Source organism: Neofelis nebulosa, chromosome 6 (genome assembly GCF_028018385.1).
Source record: "Neofelis nebulosa isolate mNeoNeb1 chromosome 6, mNeoNeb1.pri, whole genome shotgun sequence".
Taxonomy (NCBI): domain Eukaryota; kingdom Metazoa; phylum Chordata; class Mammalia; order Carnivora; family Felidae; genus Neofelis; species Neofelis nebulosa.
In genome coordinates, this window is record NC_080787.1 from 103,927,819 (window position 1) to 103,944,940 (window position 17,122).

Below are 17,122 nucleotides of genomic sequence, written 5' to 3' on the forward strand. Positions count from 1 at the left end.
TTGATCACTCCCTGTATTTGCTTCTTTGTGAGCACATCTACTCTGATGTGACTTCCAAGATCAGATCTCTAATCTAGACTTCTACCCCATACTTGGGACTTAGGTATATGCCTGCTGCGCATCTTCCTTCACCTGGTTATCTGACTGATATCTCATGCTCTATATTCTTAAATCATTTTCCCACCTAAACATGATCTATGTCAGAACCCTGATCCTCATTCTTGACACCTCCTCCTCTTCATCTTTTTCTTGTGGATTTATCCTCTAAATTGTTTTTTTTTTTTTTTTATTATTTTATTTTTGGGACAGAGAGAGACAGAGCATGAACGGGGGAGGGGCAGAGAGAGAGGGAGACACAGAATCGGAAACAGGCTCCAGGCTCTGAGCCATCAGCCCAGAGCCTGACGCGGGGCTCGAACTCACGGACCGCGAGATCGTGACCTGGCTGAAGTCGGACGCTTAACCGACTGCGCCACCCAGGCGCCCCTCTAAATTGTTTTTTAAATCCTTACACAACTGCCAACTTTCATTTGAGCTACCCCAATAATCTTCTCCCTGGTTTCCTTACCTCTGTTCTTGTCCCCTTCCATACTGCTACCAGAGAGCGAGGTATGAGGCAAATTCACCTGTCACTGCCTCCATCCCACCTTAGCCATCCACTCCCATGATCATACTCCAAGTTCTATTATTACCAATAACTACCCCCTCCTCATCCCATTCTCTGACCACCATCTCTCATCCTTCTAGTTTACTCCCTCTAGTACCCCGAGCTCCCATCTAGCTCAATTTGCACAATCATAATCACAACCTTCCACTACTATTTCCTTCTTTGCCCCTCACCTGCTCTGCAATTAATTAATTACTTTTTCCACAAAGTCATAATCCTTTGCTTATGAGTGGTGGTTGAATCTAACCCTGTCTTATCTACGCTTGTATCTGTGAATCTGAACATAGCTGGCAGGTATCACTTTAATTTTCTGATGTGAATCTCAAATGTGCTGTCCACACTGCCTAGCTTTTACACTTTATTTTCTTAAATAACTATCCTCAAATTCTCCTAGATAACTAGTTCATACTCTTCTTCTCCCCTCAAACCCATCAAGTCCCTCCACTATGCTCACTCTCAGTTGAGAACCATGACTGCTATTTCACTGAGGAAATTGAAGCAGTCAGAAGAGAACTTCCACACATTGCTACATCTACCCACCTACCAACGTCTACATCCATATAACATGCCTCTCTGCCTATTAAAATAGAGGAAGCTCTTAATTGATCTAACCCCTGGCTCAAATTTGGGCTGTAGAGATGGCATGTAATAAGTATCTGGTGGCAAATTCTTGAAAGGTCTAGATTCAGTTGATATCCAGAAGCCTCTAAACACCATCTTCTGGGGAAAGACTCATTTATTCTTTTATTCAAGCAATCAACAAGTACGTCATGAGCACTATTTAAGAGGCACTGTGTTTGTTACTGAGGATTCAAAGTCTAGCAGTAATTTTATGTTAAAGTTAGCAGGAGAGTGAAAACTATTATATTAAAAAATAAAATTTAAAAAACTCAAACTAGGCATATAAGGAAAGATATTCATTCAACTGTAAACTATATCAGGGGAGTGTAACAGTTGAGGAGATGTCCTAGACAGACAAAAGGATTTCACTTTCATTTTGCATACTTGTCTGCATTCATTTTGTTTTAATAGTGGATACAAATTATTTTTAATAAAAAGCATATTATAATCAATTAGTTAGAAACTGCTAAGTGTCATGAGGAAGATATAGATAAAAGAAATAAAGATTAAAAAAAGGAGTTTCTGGAACTGTTTAAATCCAGAAAAAAATAGTTTGAGGATCTCTAATATGAAAGTTCTCAGGGCCAGCTTCTGTCCAAAGTCATAACCCTTAAAGTTCCAAAACAATTTAAGTTATAAGATAGTACTTCCCACAGGTTCATTCAGGATTTCCTGGAAATTTCCAAATTATCAGGAATACTTTGGATTAGCAAAACAAAAAAAACAAAAAAAAACAAAAAAAACAAAAAAAACACGACTATCCGGTTTGGCAGTTTGGCCCATCTAGGAAATTATCCAATTCATACTTTCTCACAGTCGTTCCCTTATTTACAAATAAAGATCAGATAGACTATATATTAAGCTTAAAATTAGAGGAGGCCTCTGAAAGGACTAAAGAAAGCTGTACATTAAAAAAAAAAAAATTACTCTCCAATTTCTGATTTTAAGCTAATAGTGAATAACTGTATAGCTGCCTTTTGGATCTTCAAGGATAAAACTAAGATTCAAGAATTTAATTTTGTGTTTACATAATTTATGTGTTCATCACAGACAATATCACAGACCACAGTTTAAATTATATAATGGAATAAACAAACCAAATACACCACAATCTCTTGTACCTTCCATATCCTATGCTGTGTCATTAGGAGCTATTTTGAAGTCATTAGGGATTCTTATGCTCTGATAATATTTTGAGAAGAAAATAACATAAAATCATCCTCAAGCAGTTACATATATTAAACATTTTCAAATTGGATGAAATGTGAGAATAATGTTAGGTTCACGGTATAGAGAGGAAATAAGAAAAATAAGGACACCTGAATTTTATATAAAGAATATATTTCTTTATGTGAAAGGATTACTGTGTCTTGGTGCCCAAAAGAACTGCAGAGGGCATGTTTGGAAAGTCAAATGTTTTATGTAAATCTAGAAGAGTCAGAAAGATCATAGTTAATGATGAGTATATAATAAAAGTATATAATGAGAAAGTAGTTTCAAAGAGAAGCGACTGAAGAACACAGCTTTCTTTTAAATATAAACATTCTGTATTAATATTACCTAAAGTCCAAAATTTGAGAATAGACCAATTTACAGTAGGTATCCTTTTTTACATTTAATAAAATTTTTTACATTTTTACATTTTTTACATTTACATTTTAATAAAAGTTTACATTCAAGCAACTTCAAGAATGCAAACATACTTTAAGATCCTATGATCTTACATTTTTGGTGAAGGAATTATTTTTCTGAGTGACTGCAAACTAATGAGATAATTTGTTGAAATTTATACTACGAAAAATCCTTATCTGGACCCCCAAAGCCTCACTTGGAAGCTGTTATTAACTATTTCCAAGCACTGTCTCTCCAATTTACCTTCTTCGTCTGACCCAGTTTTTAAATATCCTTAGTTCCTTCTTATGTGTAAACTAAATTTTTCTTACTTAATAACTCAGAAAGGCCAAGCTGAATTTATCTGGTATTAAGTGAAAAAAATGATGAAACTATATAACATTTGACACATACAACATAATACCTCATGATAATTGTAGACTTTCCTAGCTACTGCTACCTTAGACACAAATGGAAAAAAAAATTAACACATCAACAACATTAAATACTCTTGTAGCTTTGCATTTTAGAAGGTAGTATTTATTTTTGTAACTCTACTTAAGTATAATAAAAATAATTCACAAAGAAGCATAAATTACATAGCGGACTATACTAATACTCTACAATAAATGAAACAGTTATACTGACCTAATCTCTTATTTCCAATGAAATTTTAGATGAAGCACCTTACCTCATTTCTCATGATTCTCCAAAGGTTTAGTGTAATTCGGCCAACAATATTTATCTCACTCATTGTTTCTGATCCATAGTCATCTCTTTCAGGTGCAAATCTGTTCTCAACTTTGTCATCTACAGAAATGAATAGACTGTATCAGGACTCACAGAAACCAAATTTCCAAGCAAATTATGCCAAATAAAATGAGAATAAAAATGAAAGAGAAAGATTAAAGATGAAACATAATTCACTATTTTGTATTAGACTTAGAGAGTGAATAATCACTATTTTGATTAATAAAACAATTTTCTTTCCTCTAAGTTATGAAAGTGGGAGCCTGTGTGGCTCAGTTGGTTGAGTTTCTGACTTGATTTTAGATCGAGTCATGATCTCATGGTTTGTGAGTTCAAGCCCCGCACTGGGCTCAACACTATCAGTGGACTCTCTTGGCAAAATCTCTCCCTCTTTGGATGTGATCTTTCCCTCTCTCTGCCCATCCCCTGCTCATGCTCTAACAAATGAAACTTAAAAAAGACTCTAAGTTATGAAGGAATTTTGTGAAATGTAATTGAAAATTATATATTTTTAAATAATAAAAATGTGTATACACACATATTTTAAAAATAATACTCTTTTTGCTTTAAATTTGGTTAATTTTTGGTGCCATTTTTATGAACACCTAACACTAAAGCATTCCTTTAGTATTAGGATGAATATGTTTATAGTTACACTGGTCACTTCCTGGAAAACATGGTAGAGTTTTTAACCTAACCTCTCTGAAAATTTGTTGACATCAATTAATGACATTCCTATTCAGAATGAAATTCTAACTTTGCATGGACCACTAGATGAAGAGTAGAGTTCTGAGTCTAGTTTCTTAGGTGATGACTTTACCTAGAATAGAAATTAAAATGTGTTTCTCTTATATGACACTGGATATATACAAATGTTGTTCATTAGAGGATCTGGAATAATAAATATATTTACTATATGCTGAATGTCTATTATGTTCTAAGAACTTTATTGTTTCTTTTACTTTAACCTAGCCACTTTATTATGTTAGTATAATTTGCATTTTGCATTGTAGTAAATTTTACTCAGAAATGTTATATCTTGTCCCAGGTCATACAGAAACAGAACCAGTACTATAAACCAGGGTTACCTGATTCCAGAGAGACCATGTACACACATTCATCCCTCTTCTTTAATTTAAAGAGATGATGTTTACAAGTTTTTTTCATCTAACACTTACATAATGTTTACTGTGGTCTTAGGCACTGTTCTAAGTACTTCACAATTGCTCTATGAGATAAGTTGTATTATCATTCTCGTTTTACAGCTGAACAAACTGAAGTATAAATAGGTTAAGTAACTTGTTTGACATCACATAGCTAGTTAGCAGGATCACCAGGATTTGAACCTAGCTAGTCCTTCTCCAGAATCTGTGCTCTTTACTGCCTTCCTAACCATCCCCTTTCTACTGTACCATGTTGCCTCATAAAAATGTCTTCTGTGGTATTCTTAAAGGACAAGACCTTGAGGCTCCTGGCTGGCTCAGTCAGTAGGGCATGGGGCTCTTGATCTCAAGGTTGTGAGTTCAAGCCCCACACTGGGTATGGAGCCTACTTAAAAAAAAAAAAAATGTATATATATATACACACACACACACACACACACGTGTATATATATGTGTGTCTATATATGTGTGTATATATATACATATATGTGTGTGTGTGTGTGTATAAATAAAGGACGAGCTTTCATTCACTCTTCTGATCTTAAGTCATATACCTTACCTGTTACAGCTAATTAAACTAATATGTACACCTGAACATTCATGCTGCCTCTCCTGAATATTCAGAAACCTATCCCAAATGAATGTTGAGAAAATTGAGATATACCACACTATTCCTAGCATCCAAGGGACACAAAAGCTACAAGAAATTTATGCAGTGAAAACCCAAAATTATCTCTGCCTTTTTATTCCAAGCTTTTTGCATAGTTCAAAATATTTATGGTCTTTGAATCTTCTAGCTTCAGCCTTTCCCTTTAAAATTACTAACACTTAAGACATTGTACTGAAGTCATAACCTCTCCCAGGAGTTCTCTTGATTAGCTTTCATCAATATACCCAAAGTATATGCTGTTGTCCTAGTCAGACTTGTGACTTTAAAACCAAGTTATTAAAAATTCTACAGTTATAAGGAAAAACATAACTCTGAAAGGTGCTTTATCAACTTTAATTTTTGTATGAATGTTATTGCCTCCCTCCTTCGAACAGAATCAGACTTGTGGGAAACAGCCTTCAAAATTCATGCAAATTTTTTAGCCTGATACCCAAATAAAAATAAACAGTGTTCCAACCAAAAGCATAAAACATAGAACCAGACAAAATAAAATTATGGTACATCAACCAAAGAAATGTTGTGTGCTTCATAATGATTATGAAGACTATCTCAGAATACAGAAAAATACTCACAAGATACTAGATGAAAGAAGCATAATAAAAATGGGAGAAATATGTGACTAAAGTTATATAAAAGAGGCTTACATATGTATATGAAAAATGACTGAAAGAAAAGATACCAACAAATATATTAACAGCATATATAACAGCAACATGGAGGTGTTTTTTCTTTTTTCTTGATTTTTGAATTTGTCCATAATGGAGTTACGATACATCTAGAGCTTATATAATTTAGTATTAAAATCAGGCTAGAACAATAGTACTTTTTAACACCTTGTCTTTATTCACTTTGTAATTTACTCTGTGGTTGAACCATAAAATATTCACAAGGCTTCGTACCTGGCACCCGAGAGATCATCTGACATAAATCAACACTTAAGGCAGCAGCCCTTTGTAAGAGGTAACCCCAGGAATGCATCTGAATTTCATATCCTAGCAGAATATCAGGATCATACCTAAAGGAATGAAAAAATTGAAGAAGGACCACACATTTGAAGCTTTAATCAGAAGAATTGTTTCTTTGTGATATAAAGTGCAAAAGATAAAAATCTATTCGGTTTCTCAGATGGAGAAGGGATGGTACAATGGCACCTATACACTTTCTATATAAGAAGGAATAGATTAGAGTTTCTGATTGGAAGCTACTTTTATAAAGCAAACATAGTTTTTACTGAGACTACATATTCATTTGATATGACTTAGGAAAGAAGCTGATAGAAATTGGGACGAGAGAGGCATTACCACTGAAGTACAAGAATGAGAGAATGATTGAGAATATCATGAGGGTAGGGGCAGGGTGAAGTGTGAGGGCATGTGTGGACACATGTTTTTAAAAAGATCCCCCCCAGGTCATTTTGTTGCTACTTCTCTACCCCTCTAACCTATATTGTCCTTAAACAGTTTTAATGCTGAGAAAGAAAATGAAAACATCTTCCTTTTCCCACTTAATTAATGACTTGTTCCTTACAGGAAGTAAGGCCTTGGTAATGACAAGTTTGTCCTCTAAACTTAAGAAGAAGGTGACTCAGCTTAATGGAAGAATGAAATATTAACAGGGGTGAGATTAATGTGGGGAAGCTAAGCAACAGAAACTAGGGAAAAAGGTGCTCACTGCAGTCACACAGTTGCACTGGTAAAACTGCACTGATAATGTGCATCCAACTCAGAAAGAGCCTCTTTGTGGCTCCTCTTAGGACTTTCATAGTGACCACCACAGAAAAATGTTTGGTTACAGTGCAAGGAAAAATAAACTTGAAGATTTACTTCGATGGAAAAATTGTATGAGAACAAAAACTTTGAGAGCAAAAGCTATGATTATGCTCCCAATTAGAAGCTCTAAATTACTGATTATTTTCTTATTGATAAAAGCCAAAAAGCAGAGTGAAAAATCGTAAAAACCTATAAATTTGGGTTTTACCTCATTGGTTATAGTCACTCTGAATTGGGGAATGTGCAGCCTGTCCATATTGTATTATTTAACACCTGAAGTATCACTCAAAGTATCCTAGTAGTAGGATCCTACTAATTTACTGATGCAAGCTATAAATGGCTACTCTGGAAGTCTCTTGTATAACAATGAATCATAAGCAGATCATGAGATCTATTTTTAGAACAGGTTTGCTAATAGTTTACCATATTTCCATAACTGCTTTCTTAAAATGATGGGGTTGAATGGCTTTAGTTTTCACTTAGTCAACGAATACAAGAATGTCACAAAAATGTCTCATTTTTAATCCTGGAGTATATTTAAATGGCTGATGTCAAAAGAATTAGGTTCAAACATTTGCAACATCATTCTTTTTATTCTCTCCATCCCTTAAAGGCCCTATCAAAATACATTCTATAATATAAATTTCAATATCTGGTAATCTGCTTGTGACCTGCTATTATACCATGGACTTACAGAATAGCTCTCAAACTTGTCAGGAGAAAAAGATAATGTATATATTATCCATGTGTTTTTCTCTATACAAATAGGGTTGAAATTTCTGAGAAAACCACTTGATCAATTTAACAGAACAGCCAAATGGACCTTTTCACCAACCTACAAAAAAGTGTTTTCTTGGAAGAAAGTGCCTCATGGCTGGCAATTCTGGAACAAAGGGCAGGGGTAAGACATGAGTACGGGAAAGCAAAGGAAAATAAGGCAATAAGCAACAATGAGGCAAATATTTAATCTCAGAGATTAAAGGCTAAAAAGGTAGACTAATTCTTAAACAAAAAGTCCAGAAAGATCCTAGGGGACCCAAGAAAACAGAAGTCTCTCAACACTCTTCCTGCTCATTAGTCTTCTAACATAACATCTAATAGGTTAACATATCTTTGTTGATAGCAATTTCATCAATTCTTCAATTAAGTTAAACTCTCTTCAGGGCAGTTATCTGACAGACAAGTGCATCTTCCTGAAAACTATGCACTGTCTAAATTTGAGAAATTGGGGCAGAAATACCGTATCAAGCGGCTCTAAGGATTATCAGGGATAGGAGATTTGAAGGATTCCCATACACATATACCAGAACCCATGCAGTTGACTGCCTCAATACCAAGAACGACCAGAACAGGCATTACAACGTGGCCACAGTTGGCCTTGATCTTAAGAATGTGGAAGGTTGCTGGAGTGCCTACTGCATATATTTCTAAGCACAGGTACATGAAGAAGATGCCAGATGGTTACAGAGCCCTTCTTCTTCTATAAAGGCAGTTCTGACTTCTTTATCTGAATTTCCCAGATTCATAAAATATCTTATTACTGCAAGGATTATTATTCCAGTTAGCTATTTGCTATGTTGCAGCACCTAACAGAGTTCGTTAAGTACACTTACTTTCTGATGTTTTGAAAAAATATGTATATTTTTAAAAGTTGTCTATTTTATAAACTGCTACTGCTAGAGATGACTGCTGAAAAAATAAAAAAACAGAAAACACTCTGCTTCTCTTAACTGATTAGATTTTAGTCCTTTCAATATTTTCCAGATCTATTATGTATATTTATTTTTTGACCTAGAGGCCATTTCATCTAAAGAGACTCTTAAGGCTGATAAGACAGGTCTCAACTCAAGTTCAAAACCACAAGAATTTCATTTCTTCTGTGAAAACATTTGGTGACAATAACAAAATCTTTGTGACTTGTTCTTCAATTTTGGTGACTTTTATCAACTCTACGTGGTTTCTAAAAGTTATGGAAAGAACAAGGTTGGGTAGATGGGATTAGTGGTGAAGGGACAAAATAAAACTGGAGAAAACAGAAGCAGCAGAAATATGAAAATGATTTACTTGCTTAGGCAAAAAAAAAAAAAAAAAAAAAAAAAAGCTGTTTCCGCAACTAAAATTTTAAATAACCTATTAACATCTGTACAGAAGAGAGATGAGGGGGTTCTAACTAGGCAGTGGCAATGGCAGGGTGAGGTGGGGGAAAGGAATGATCTTGAAACATAATTCTGAGGTTAGATAAATGTAATATATGCATGCAGGAAAGAGAAAAAGGAAGAAATCAAAGCTTATATCCAAGTTAGGAAGGCTGGGGAAAATGGAAAATTATTAATAAGTTCAAGGAAATACAGAGGAAAAAAATGATTGTGACAACACAATGGATTTGGTTTTACTTGTCTAATATAATTTCATACTACTTTTTATGTTTGCCATTTGAGGACATATAATATTAAGAATGGAAAAATACAAACAATAAAACTCTTAAAGTGTGCATCTATATTTTATTCAATTTTATAATTTAGCACCTACTATTATACCTTACACTCAGAGTTAACATTTATGTACTGACCAGGCTAAGAGTTTTATGTGCATTATCTCATTTAATTTTCATATCTATTACCCATTTTACAGATGAGGAAACTAAAGCTTAGAGAGATAAGTAACTTGCTCAAGACAAAAAAACATATGCAATGACTTGGAGCTACAGAGTATTATGCTAAGCAAAATAAGTCAGTCAGAGAAAGACAAACACTCCATGATTTCACTCACACGTGGACTTTAAGAAACAAAAGCAAATGAAAAAAGGGGGGAAAAAAAGAGACAAACCAAGAAATGGACTCTTAGCTATAGAGAACTGATGATTAGTGGAAGGAAGGTGGGTGGGGCAATGGGGGAAATAGGTGATGGGGACTAAAGAACGCACTTGCTGTGATGAGCAAGGGATGATGTACTGAACTATGGAATCACTATATTGTACACCTGAAATTAATATTACACCATATATTAACGAACTGGAAATTAAAATAAAAACTTAAAAAAACCCCTGTCCTTCCAGTAACATCTTCCATTCATTAAGATATATAAGTTTAAAATATAGATGCAGAAGCATATAAAATAGCCATATTCTTAAAAAAAAAAAAAACAAAACAGAGCTGGCTGACTTCAAAATCTATGTTGTTAATAGCCAAATTATGGAAAGAGCCTAAATGTCCATCAACTGATGAATAGATAAAGAAATTGTTGTTTATATACACAATGGAGTACTACATGGCAATGAGAAAGAATGAAATATGGCTCTTTGTAGCAACGTGGATGGAACTGGAGAGTGTTATGCTAAGTGAAATAAGCCATACTTAGAAAGACAGATACCATATGTTTTCACTCTTATGTGGATCCTGAGAAACTTAACAGAAACCCATGGGGGAGGGGAAGAAAAAAAAAAAAAGAGAGGTTAGAGTGGGAGAGAGCCAAAGCATAAGAGACTCTTAAAACTCTTAAAAACTGAGAACAAACTGAGGGTTGATGGGGGGTGGGAGGGAGAGAAGGGTGGGTGATGGGTATTGAGGAGGGCACCTTTTGGGATGAGCACTGGGTGTTGTATGGAAACCAATTTGACAATAAATTTCATATATTGAAAAAAAGTAAAAAAAAAAAAATAATAAATGTTATTTGTTAATTTTCAAAAAAAAAAAAAAAAGAAAAAAACCCAAACCAAAATCTATGTTGTTAACAAAGCCTGTGTTGAGTAGGTACTCAACAAAGGGGCTGAAAGAATAAAATAATCTTTTAGGGGCCCGTTTAGAATAATTATAAAGGACATTACAGAACTGAAATGTTGTTATTTAGGCACTTAATAACCATATGATCTTCTAGTGTAAGAACCAGAAATTAGTTTTATTTTGTTTACTACATTTTTCTTAATGACTAATATAATTCATGTTATGGACATGAAGAAAGTTACTACACTTGCAAATGATTGCTAAAATTCTCAATGTTGGCAGATAAGCCTGTTGTTGGGAATATATCTAACAAGGAGTACACAAGCATACAAAGCCCAGGGACATTATTGAACATGTGCTGGCACACAAAATGGTATTGACTAAAACTCTGCATGTTCTTTTTGCTAAGCTGCTTGCAGAAATAAAAGTGTGGGCACTGAAGCATCTGACATGTTGATGACAACCTCTGTGAGAAGATAAAAGGTAGGAATGACAATGGCAAGACTCAAATGGATAGGAATCCATCCAGTCACCAGTACTATAAAGAGTAAAAATACTTTTCTCTTGTTTCCTCCCTAGAGTGGTGGGTAAGCAGTGCATTATTTTTGACGTCCTGACATTTAATTTAATTTTGTTTTGTTGAAAACATGTTCTGGTGTTCTAAATTTCAAAATGGTTTATGCTAACGCATCTGGGTGGGACTGAATCAGATATTCAGTCTGTAGGATATCATCTTGATCTTTCATGCAGAATACTGTCTCAGTTCTACAGGAAAGAGTTCAACTACAGAAAGCAAACCACAGAAAGCAAAACAGAAAGGGGTGAGTGTAACAACACGCTCAAGGAGAGCTTTTATCCACACATAAAGATACAAAGGCTATTTTCCAGCCTGCTTTAGCTATTTAAAAACCTAAGCCTAGCAATAGGCAGAAATTTTAAGTGCCTGGAAAAATGAAGCCTTTAACAGAAGGGTCCACAGTTACCAAAAGTTACAGTCTTTAGAAAATGCAAAAGATTCACTTAATTATTTTTAAATTAAAATACTTCTGTTTTAAAAAATCCTTTTCATAAATTTGACAAGATTCTACTATCAATCATCCAGGCCAACCATCAAATGATCAAAAGAGATTTTTAAGGAACTATGTATTACAAAAGAGTATGGACCACATAATCCTAGATTTACGAATAGATTGCATACTAACACTTTTGGAAAACATTGGTTTAGAACTCAGAAAACATAAAAAAAAAATGTATTGAAACGTGGCTGACTCCCAAGGTAGAAGCCTATTTAATGAATAATACAATTTAAGTTTAGTACAGTTCCCCATTATTTCACTACCATAGAAAAATCACACTAAAATCCAACTGGGAAAGCCAGAGTTGCTAAACCAATATTTCTTCTTCAATCTTGAGAACAGAATATTGTTTTGCCGTCCCTAGTCTGCTGGAAATGGTGATGGATGGTGATGAGAGGTAAGGGCAAAATTTTTCCAAGGATAATTTTAAGGGCCACAGGAAGAAATTCTCTTATTCTTTCCTACCTTTGCCCATATTATTAATCAAGAGCAAGAAAGGACCCTCTGAACAAAAGCTGGAAAAATCAGAAAATACAAAACAATACCTTTTTATTATATTTGCAATTTCTTGAAAAAGTGCCTTCTCATCAGGTGCATAGGTAACTTCTAGTCCTGTAATTCCAGATCTAATCAGTAATGGGGTCTGATACCTGATATCTAAAAAATAAGCAAAACATTTATTACACACATTGTGTAAGTAATGTAAACCCTAAATTTTGAGTGAAATTATGCTACTGAAATACTTTAAATTAAGAGAGCATTCCCCAGGGGTGCCTGAGTGGTTCAGTTGGTTAAGTGTCTAACTCTTGACTTCGGCTCAGGTCATGATCTCATGGTTCATGAGCTACAGCCCTTCCTTGGGCTCTGTGCTGACAGCGTGGAGCCTGTTTGGAATTCTCTCTTTCCCCTCTCTCTCTCTGCCCCTTCCCACATGGAGTCTCCCTCAAAATAAACATTAAAAAAAAAAAAAGAGCATTCCCCAAAGTAAATACATAATTTAAGTCTATTTCTTAAAAACTTTCCTAAAGTTTTTCTAGTTTAATATGCAACTGAAAATTCAAATTTCATTCCGTTATTTTCCGGAAAAGTCTACAGTCACCAAATTCCTCAAGTAATAATGTGTCACCTCAAAAAATTTAATTACTTTGCTTCTGCCTTTACTCTTCCCATAGGAAGAGCTTTGTTTAGTAGAGAATATTTTATTTACTTTTTTAAATGTTTACTTTTGAGAGAGAGAGAGTGTGCACACACGCATGCAAGTGGAGGGAGAGCAGAGGGAGAGGGGGGCAGAGGATCTGATTCGAACTCTGTGCTTACAGTAGAGCCCGATGGGGGGGCTCAAATTCATGAACAACAAGATCATTGCCTGAGCCAAAGTCAGATGCCTAACCCACTGAGCCACCCAGGTGCCCCTAGTAGAGAATATTTTAATCAATGGTATGCTGGTAACTGTTTATAACAACCTCCTAAGGAAAAAAAAAAAAAAAAAGACCTGATTTGTAGTGCTTGCCTTTTTCCATAAAAGACTCCTCTCCATGCTGATCTCAAACTACCAATGTGACACCAACTAGTTCAAAGAATTCATAAAAATTTAGTAACTGGATTGTGAGCTGGTACAAGTCAGCTCAAGCACACCATTGATTAAACTGTAAATTCCTACATGGTTTTGTTCTGTGCTAAGACTTCCTTCTCAGCTGACTGAATTCATGTATTATTATTCAAAACTGCAGAAGGACACTTGATATTTTATAAAATGCCTTTATATGGTATATTATATGAAGAACATCTAAGCCAAAAACATACATATGAACAAAATTGGAATACATCTTAAAAGTCTCTTTTAATCCATTAATTGACACTAATAACTTCTTAAAAGCAAAGAGAAACTCTGTATTAGCAGCAAAATACCAGCAATGCATACATAAGGAAGACTGTTCACCCAACTTACAGATTATCATTTTAATTCAGTATTAGCAATTAATATACTATAAAACAATACTTAGAACAATATAAAAGGAGTTCCTTATACTTGCTTGGCTTAGATCTCCAGCACAGAAATTGCCCCATTAAAAGGTTCATCCTAGGGTGGGTAGGTACAAAATTAATAAAAATGAAACAAATACCTTGGCTGGAGACAGGCTTGTCTTTATCAATCACTATTACACCTGTGAGTTCTGTTTTGTCTGTATCAGGTAGTGGAGTGTCAGATGAAATGCAGTAAAACAGAGCACAGATTGGGTCAAATTCAGGATCTGGTTCTAAGTCTCGTCTAGTTCGAGCATGTAACTCCACACTGATTAGGGTAAGATTTTGTATCTATAAAGGGAAATAAAAATTAGGATTTTAGATTATTTTTTGGGACATGTTGAAAGAAATGTTTCACCAAGATTCCAAGGAAATATGTGTAAAATTGAAAAAAAAAAACCATAAAGGACACAGCCACAGTTTAATACTCCACAGATTAAGGATTTTCACTTCTAAGATTAGATTAAATTAATTCATGTTTTTATTCTAGAAAAACTGCTTATGCTATAATTTCTCAGTGACAATACATACTTAAAACTATTTCTTTAAAATACATGCAAGTGCCTCTCAATTTTTTCATTCCTGTTTGAGAAAGAGAATGACTAGTCCAAGTGGTTGTTTATTTGAATCAAAGTCTGCTACTTTTTACTTTCTACCCAGTTAACTATGGTTTCACCTATGCTTTAAAAAGAGAGATGTATTTTAGTTTGAAGCTCCTATTAATTCTCTACTACTTCAATTTACTTCTGTATGTACTGGGCAAGTTTTTTTATAATAGTTTTTCTTTAAAAAATATCATAAGAATATTATGGCATCAACTACAACAATAGCTAGATTTCTGCCCATACACACTTTCTTTTTGGCAAAAATGCAAAAAAAGGTAGTATTTTGCTTTTTATACCTACTTTCCTATGTTAGTAAAAAATAAAAGGATTTAACTGTAATTGAGTAGAAACTCTGGGTAAAAAAAACAACTTAAGTTAGATTCATGATTACAGCCGGAATTATAACCATCACTGTACCAGTAATACCTGGCAACAGAAAAACAGCAGACTACTGTTACAATATTGGTAATTATTGAAGTCATATAGATTTAATGAACGATTTGTATTTTGTATTTATTTTGCATGCCAGCTGTTGAAGAAATGTAATCAATATAAGGCTCTCACTAGTGATGTGAGTAGAATTCAGTAAACTTCTTTGGAGGACAATTTAGAAGTATCTATCAAAATTAAAAATAGACGTATCCTTTGATCTAGCAATTTTATTCCTGAGAATATATCCTGCAGATATAATCATACATGTAGCCAAAATTTATGTATGAGGATGTGCATTAAAAATTATGATATTTCTAGTCTTTCATAAGTCATAAAAGACTAAAAACATAAATGTCTATCAGTTGAGGACTGGTTACATAAATTATGTGACATCACATGAAGACTACATACAATGGAATACTCTTTAACCTTTAAAATTTTCAAAAGAATTAGCCAGATCTGGATGTTTTAGTACGAAAAGATCACCATAAGACATTGAAAAGTGGAACCAGTGAGTGTAGTATGTGTATATGTATGTAAAAAATGTTAAAGCACATGCATAGGAAATGTCTGCAAAGAGACATAACAACACAGAACTACTTCTACTGCCTTTGGGGAAGGAGACTACTTAGTCTGAGGTAGGAGGGAAGCTTAATTTTCATTGTAAATCTTTTGGTCCTGATTGAATTTTTTTTTTTACCATATACATGTAATGTTGTGTGTATTTGTTAGTAAATTTGTAGTTAAGTACTTTTTAAACTATAAAGAACATTAACCATGCAGATAGAAAGCATAAAGAATAATAAAACAAATATCCACAAATCTACCACTTTCCTTATACATTGTTGTTTCTCTAAGTTTATTTTTGAGAGACAGGGATAGAGAGAATTCCAAGCAGACTCCGAGCTGTCAGCGCAGAGCCCGACACAGGGCTTGAACCCACAAACCATGAGACCATGACCTGAGCTAAAATTAAGAATCTGATGCTTAACCGACTGAGCCACCCAGGCACCCCTATAATATCGCTGTTTCTATTACAAAACAATCTAACCAGGGCCACCTGGGTGGCTCAGTCCATTAAGCATCCGACTCTTGATTTCAGCTCAGGTCATGATCTCATGGTTTGTGGGTTCAAGCCCTGTGTCGGGCTCTGCGCTGACAGCTCGGAGTCTGCTCCCTCTCTCTTTGTCCCTCCCCCACTTGCTCTCTCAAAATAAATAAAAATAAACTTAAAAAAATTATTTAAGGGGCGCCTGGGTGGCTCAGTTGGTTAAGTGTCTGACGTCAGCCTAGGTCATGATCTTGCAATTTGTGAGTTCGAGCCCCCCCATCAGGCTCTGTGCTGACAGCTCAGAGCCTGGAGCCTGCTTTGGATTCTGTGTCTCCCTCTCTCTCTGCCCCTCCTCTGCTCATGCTCTGTCTCTCTTTGTCTCTCAGAAATAAATAAATGTCAAAAAAAATTTTTTTTTACTTAAAAAAAATCTAACCAATACAATGGGGAGCTAAGGGAAAGAACTTCTACTTTTAAATATATATATAAACCTAAAGAGCATATATTTTTAACACAAAGCACGTATTAATTTAGCAAATAAAAAAATGTAACTGGAAAACCTTTCCCTAACTCAAACAAAACAAAGCCAAAAAACTGGTTTAGTTAGAAAAGGATGAACATGTGCAAAGACTATGGAGAAGACTGAAGACAATTTCAGGTCAAAAGATTTGTGGAGGTTTATTTATTTAGTAGGTCAAACGTCACATTCAAATTTTGCCCTTTCTATTCTTTGATATAAAATGCACTGATCTTAGGGGCATTTTCTTTATAAGCAAATATATGAAATGAAGAGATGGGGCAGAGATTTACTGAGTATGACTAAGAAAGAGGTAGGGGACAAAGGTGGATGAGGATTATACCCCTTCTCTTCTACCCTGAGTATTTATATTCAGAAGAGAGAGAAGTTAGTGTAGCATAATGGGACACAGAAGAAAAAGTGCTGAGGGCACAATTTCCCAGAAA

General features: G+C 34.6%; 1 protein-coding gene across 5 annotated transcripts in view; it reads right to left on the reverse strand.

Annotated features, from left to right (window-relative positions):
• The window catches only part of REV3L (REV3 like, DNA directed polymerase zeta catalytic subunit), a 174,642-nt gene that overhangs the window by 45,535 nt on the left and 111,985 nt on the right, over nt 1-17,122 (reverse strand). For all 5 annotated transcript variants that reach the window (XR_009263208.1, XM_058734981.1, XM_058734982.1 and 2 more), the window contains 4 exons: nt 14,170-14,362; nt 12,592-12,703; nt 6,382-6,497; nt 3,591-3,709 (listed from right to left, as the gene is read on the reverse strand). Coding sequence is in view for 4 of the 5 variants with exons in the window: in XM_058734981.1 (XP_058590964.1) it covers nt 3,591-3,709; nt 6,382-6,497; nt 12,592-12,703; nt 14,170-14,362 (540 nt within the window). In the remaining variant the exon portion in view is untranslated. The remainder of the gene's footprint in view (nt 1-3,590; nt 3,710-6,381; nt 6,498-12,591; nt 12,704-14,169; nt 14,363-17,122) is intronic.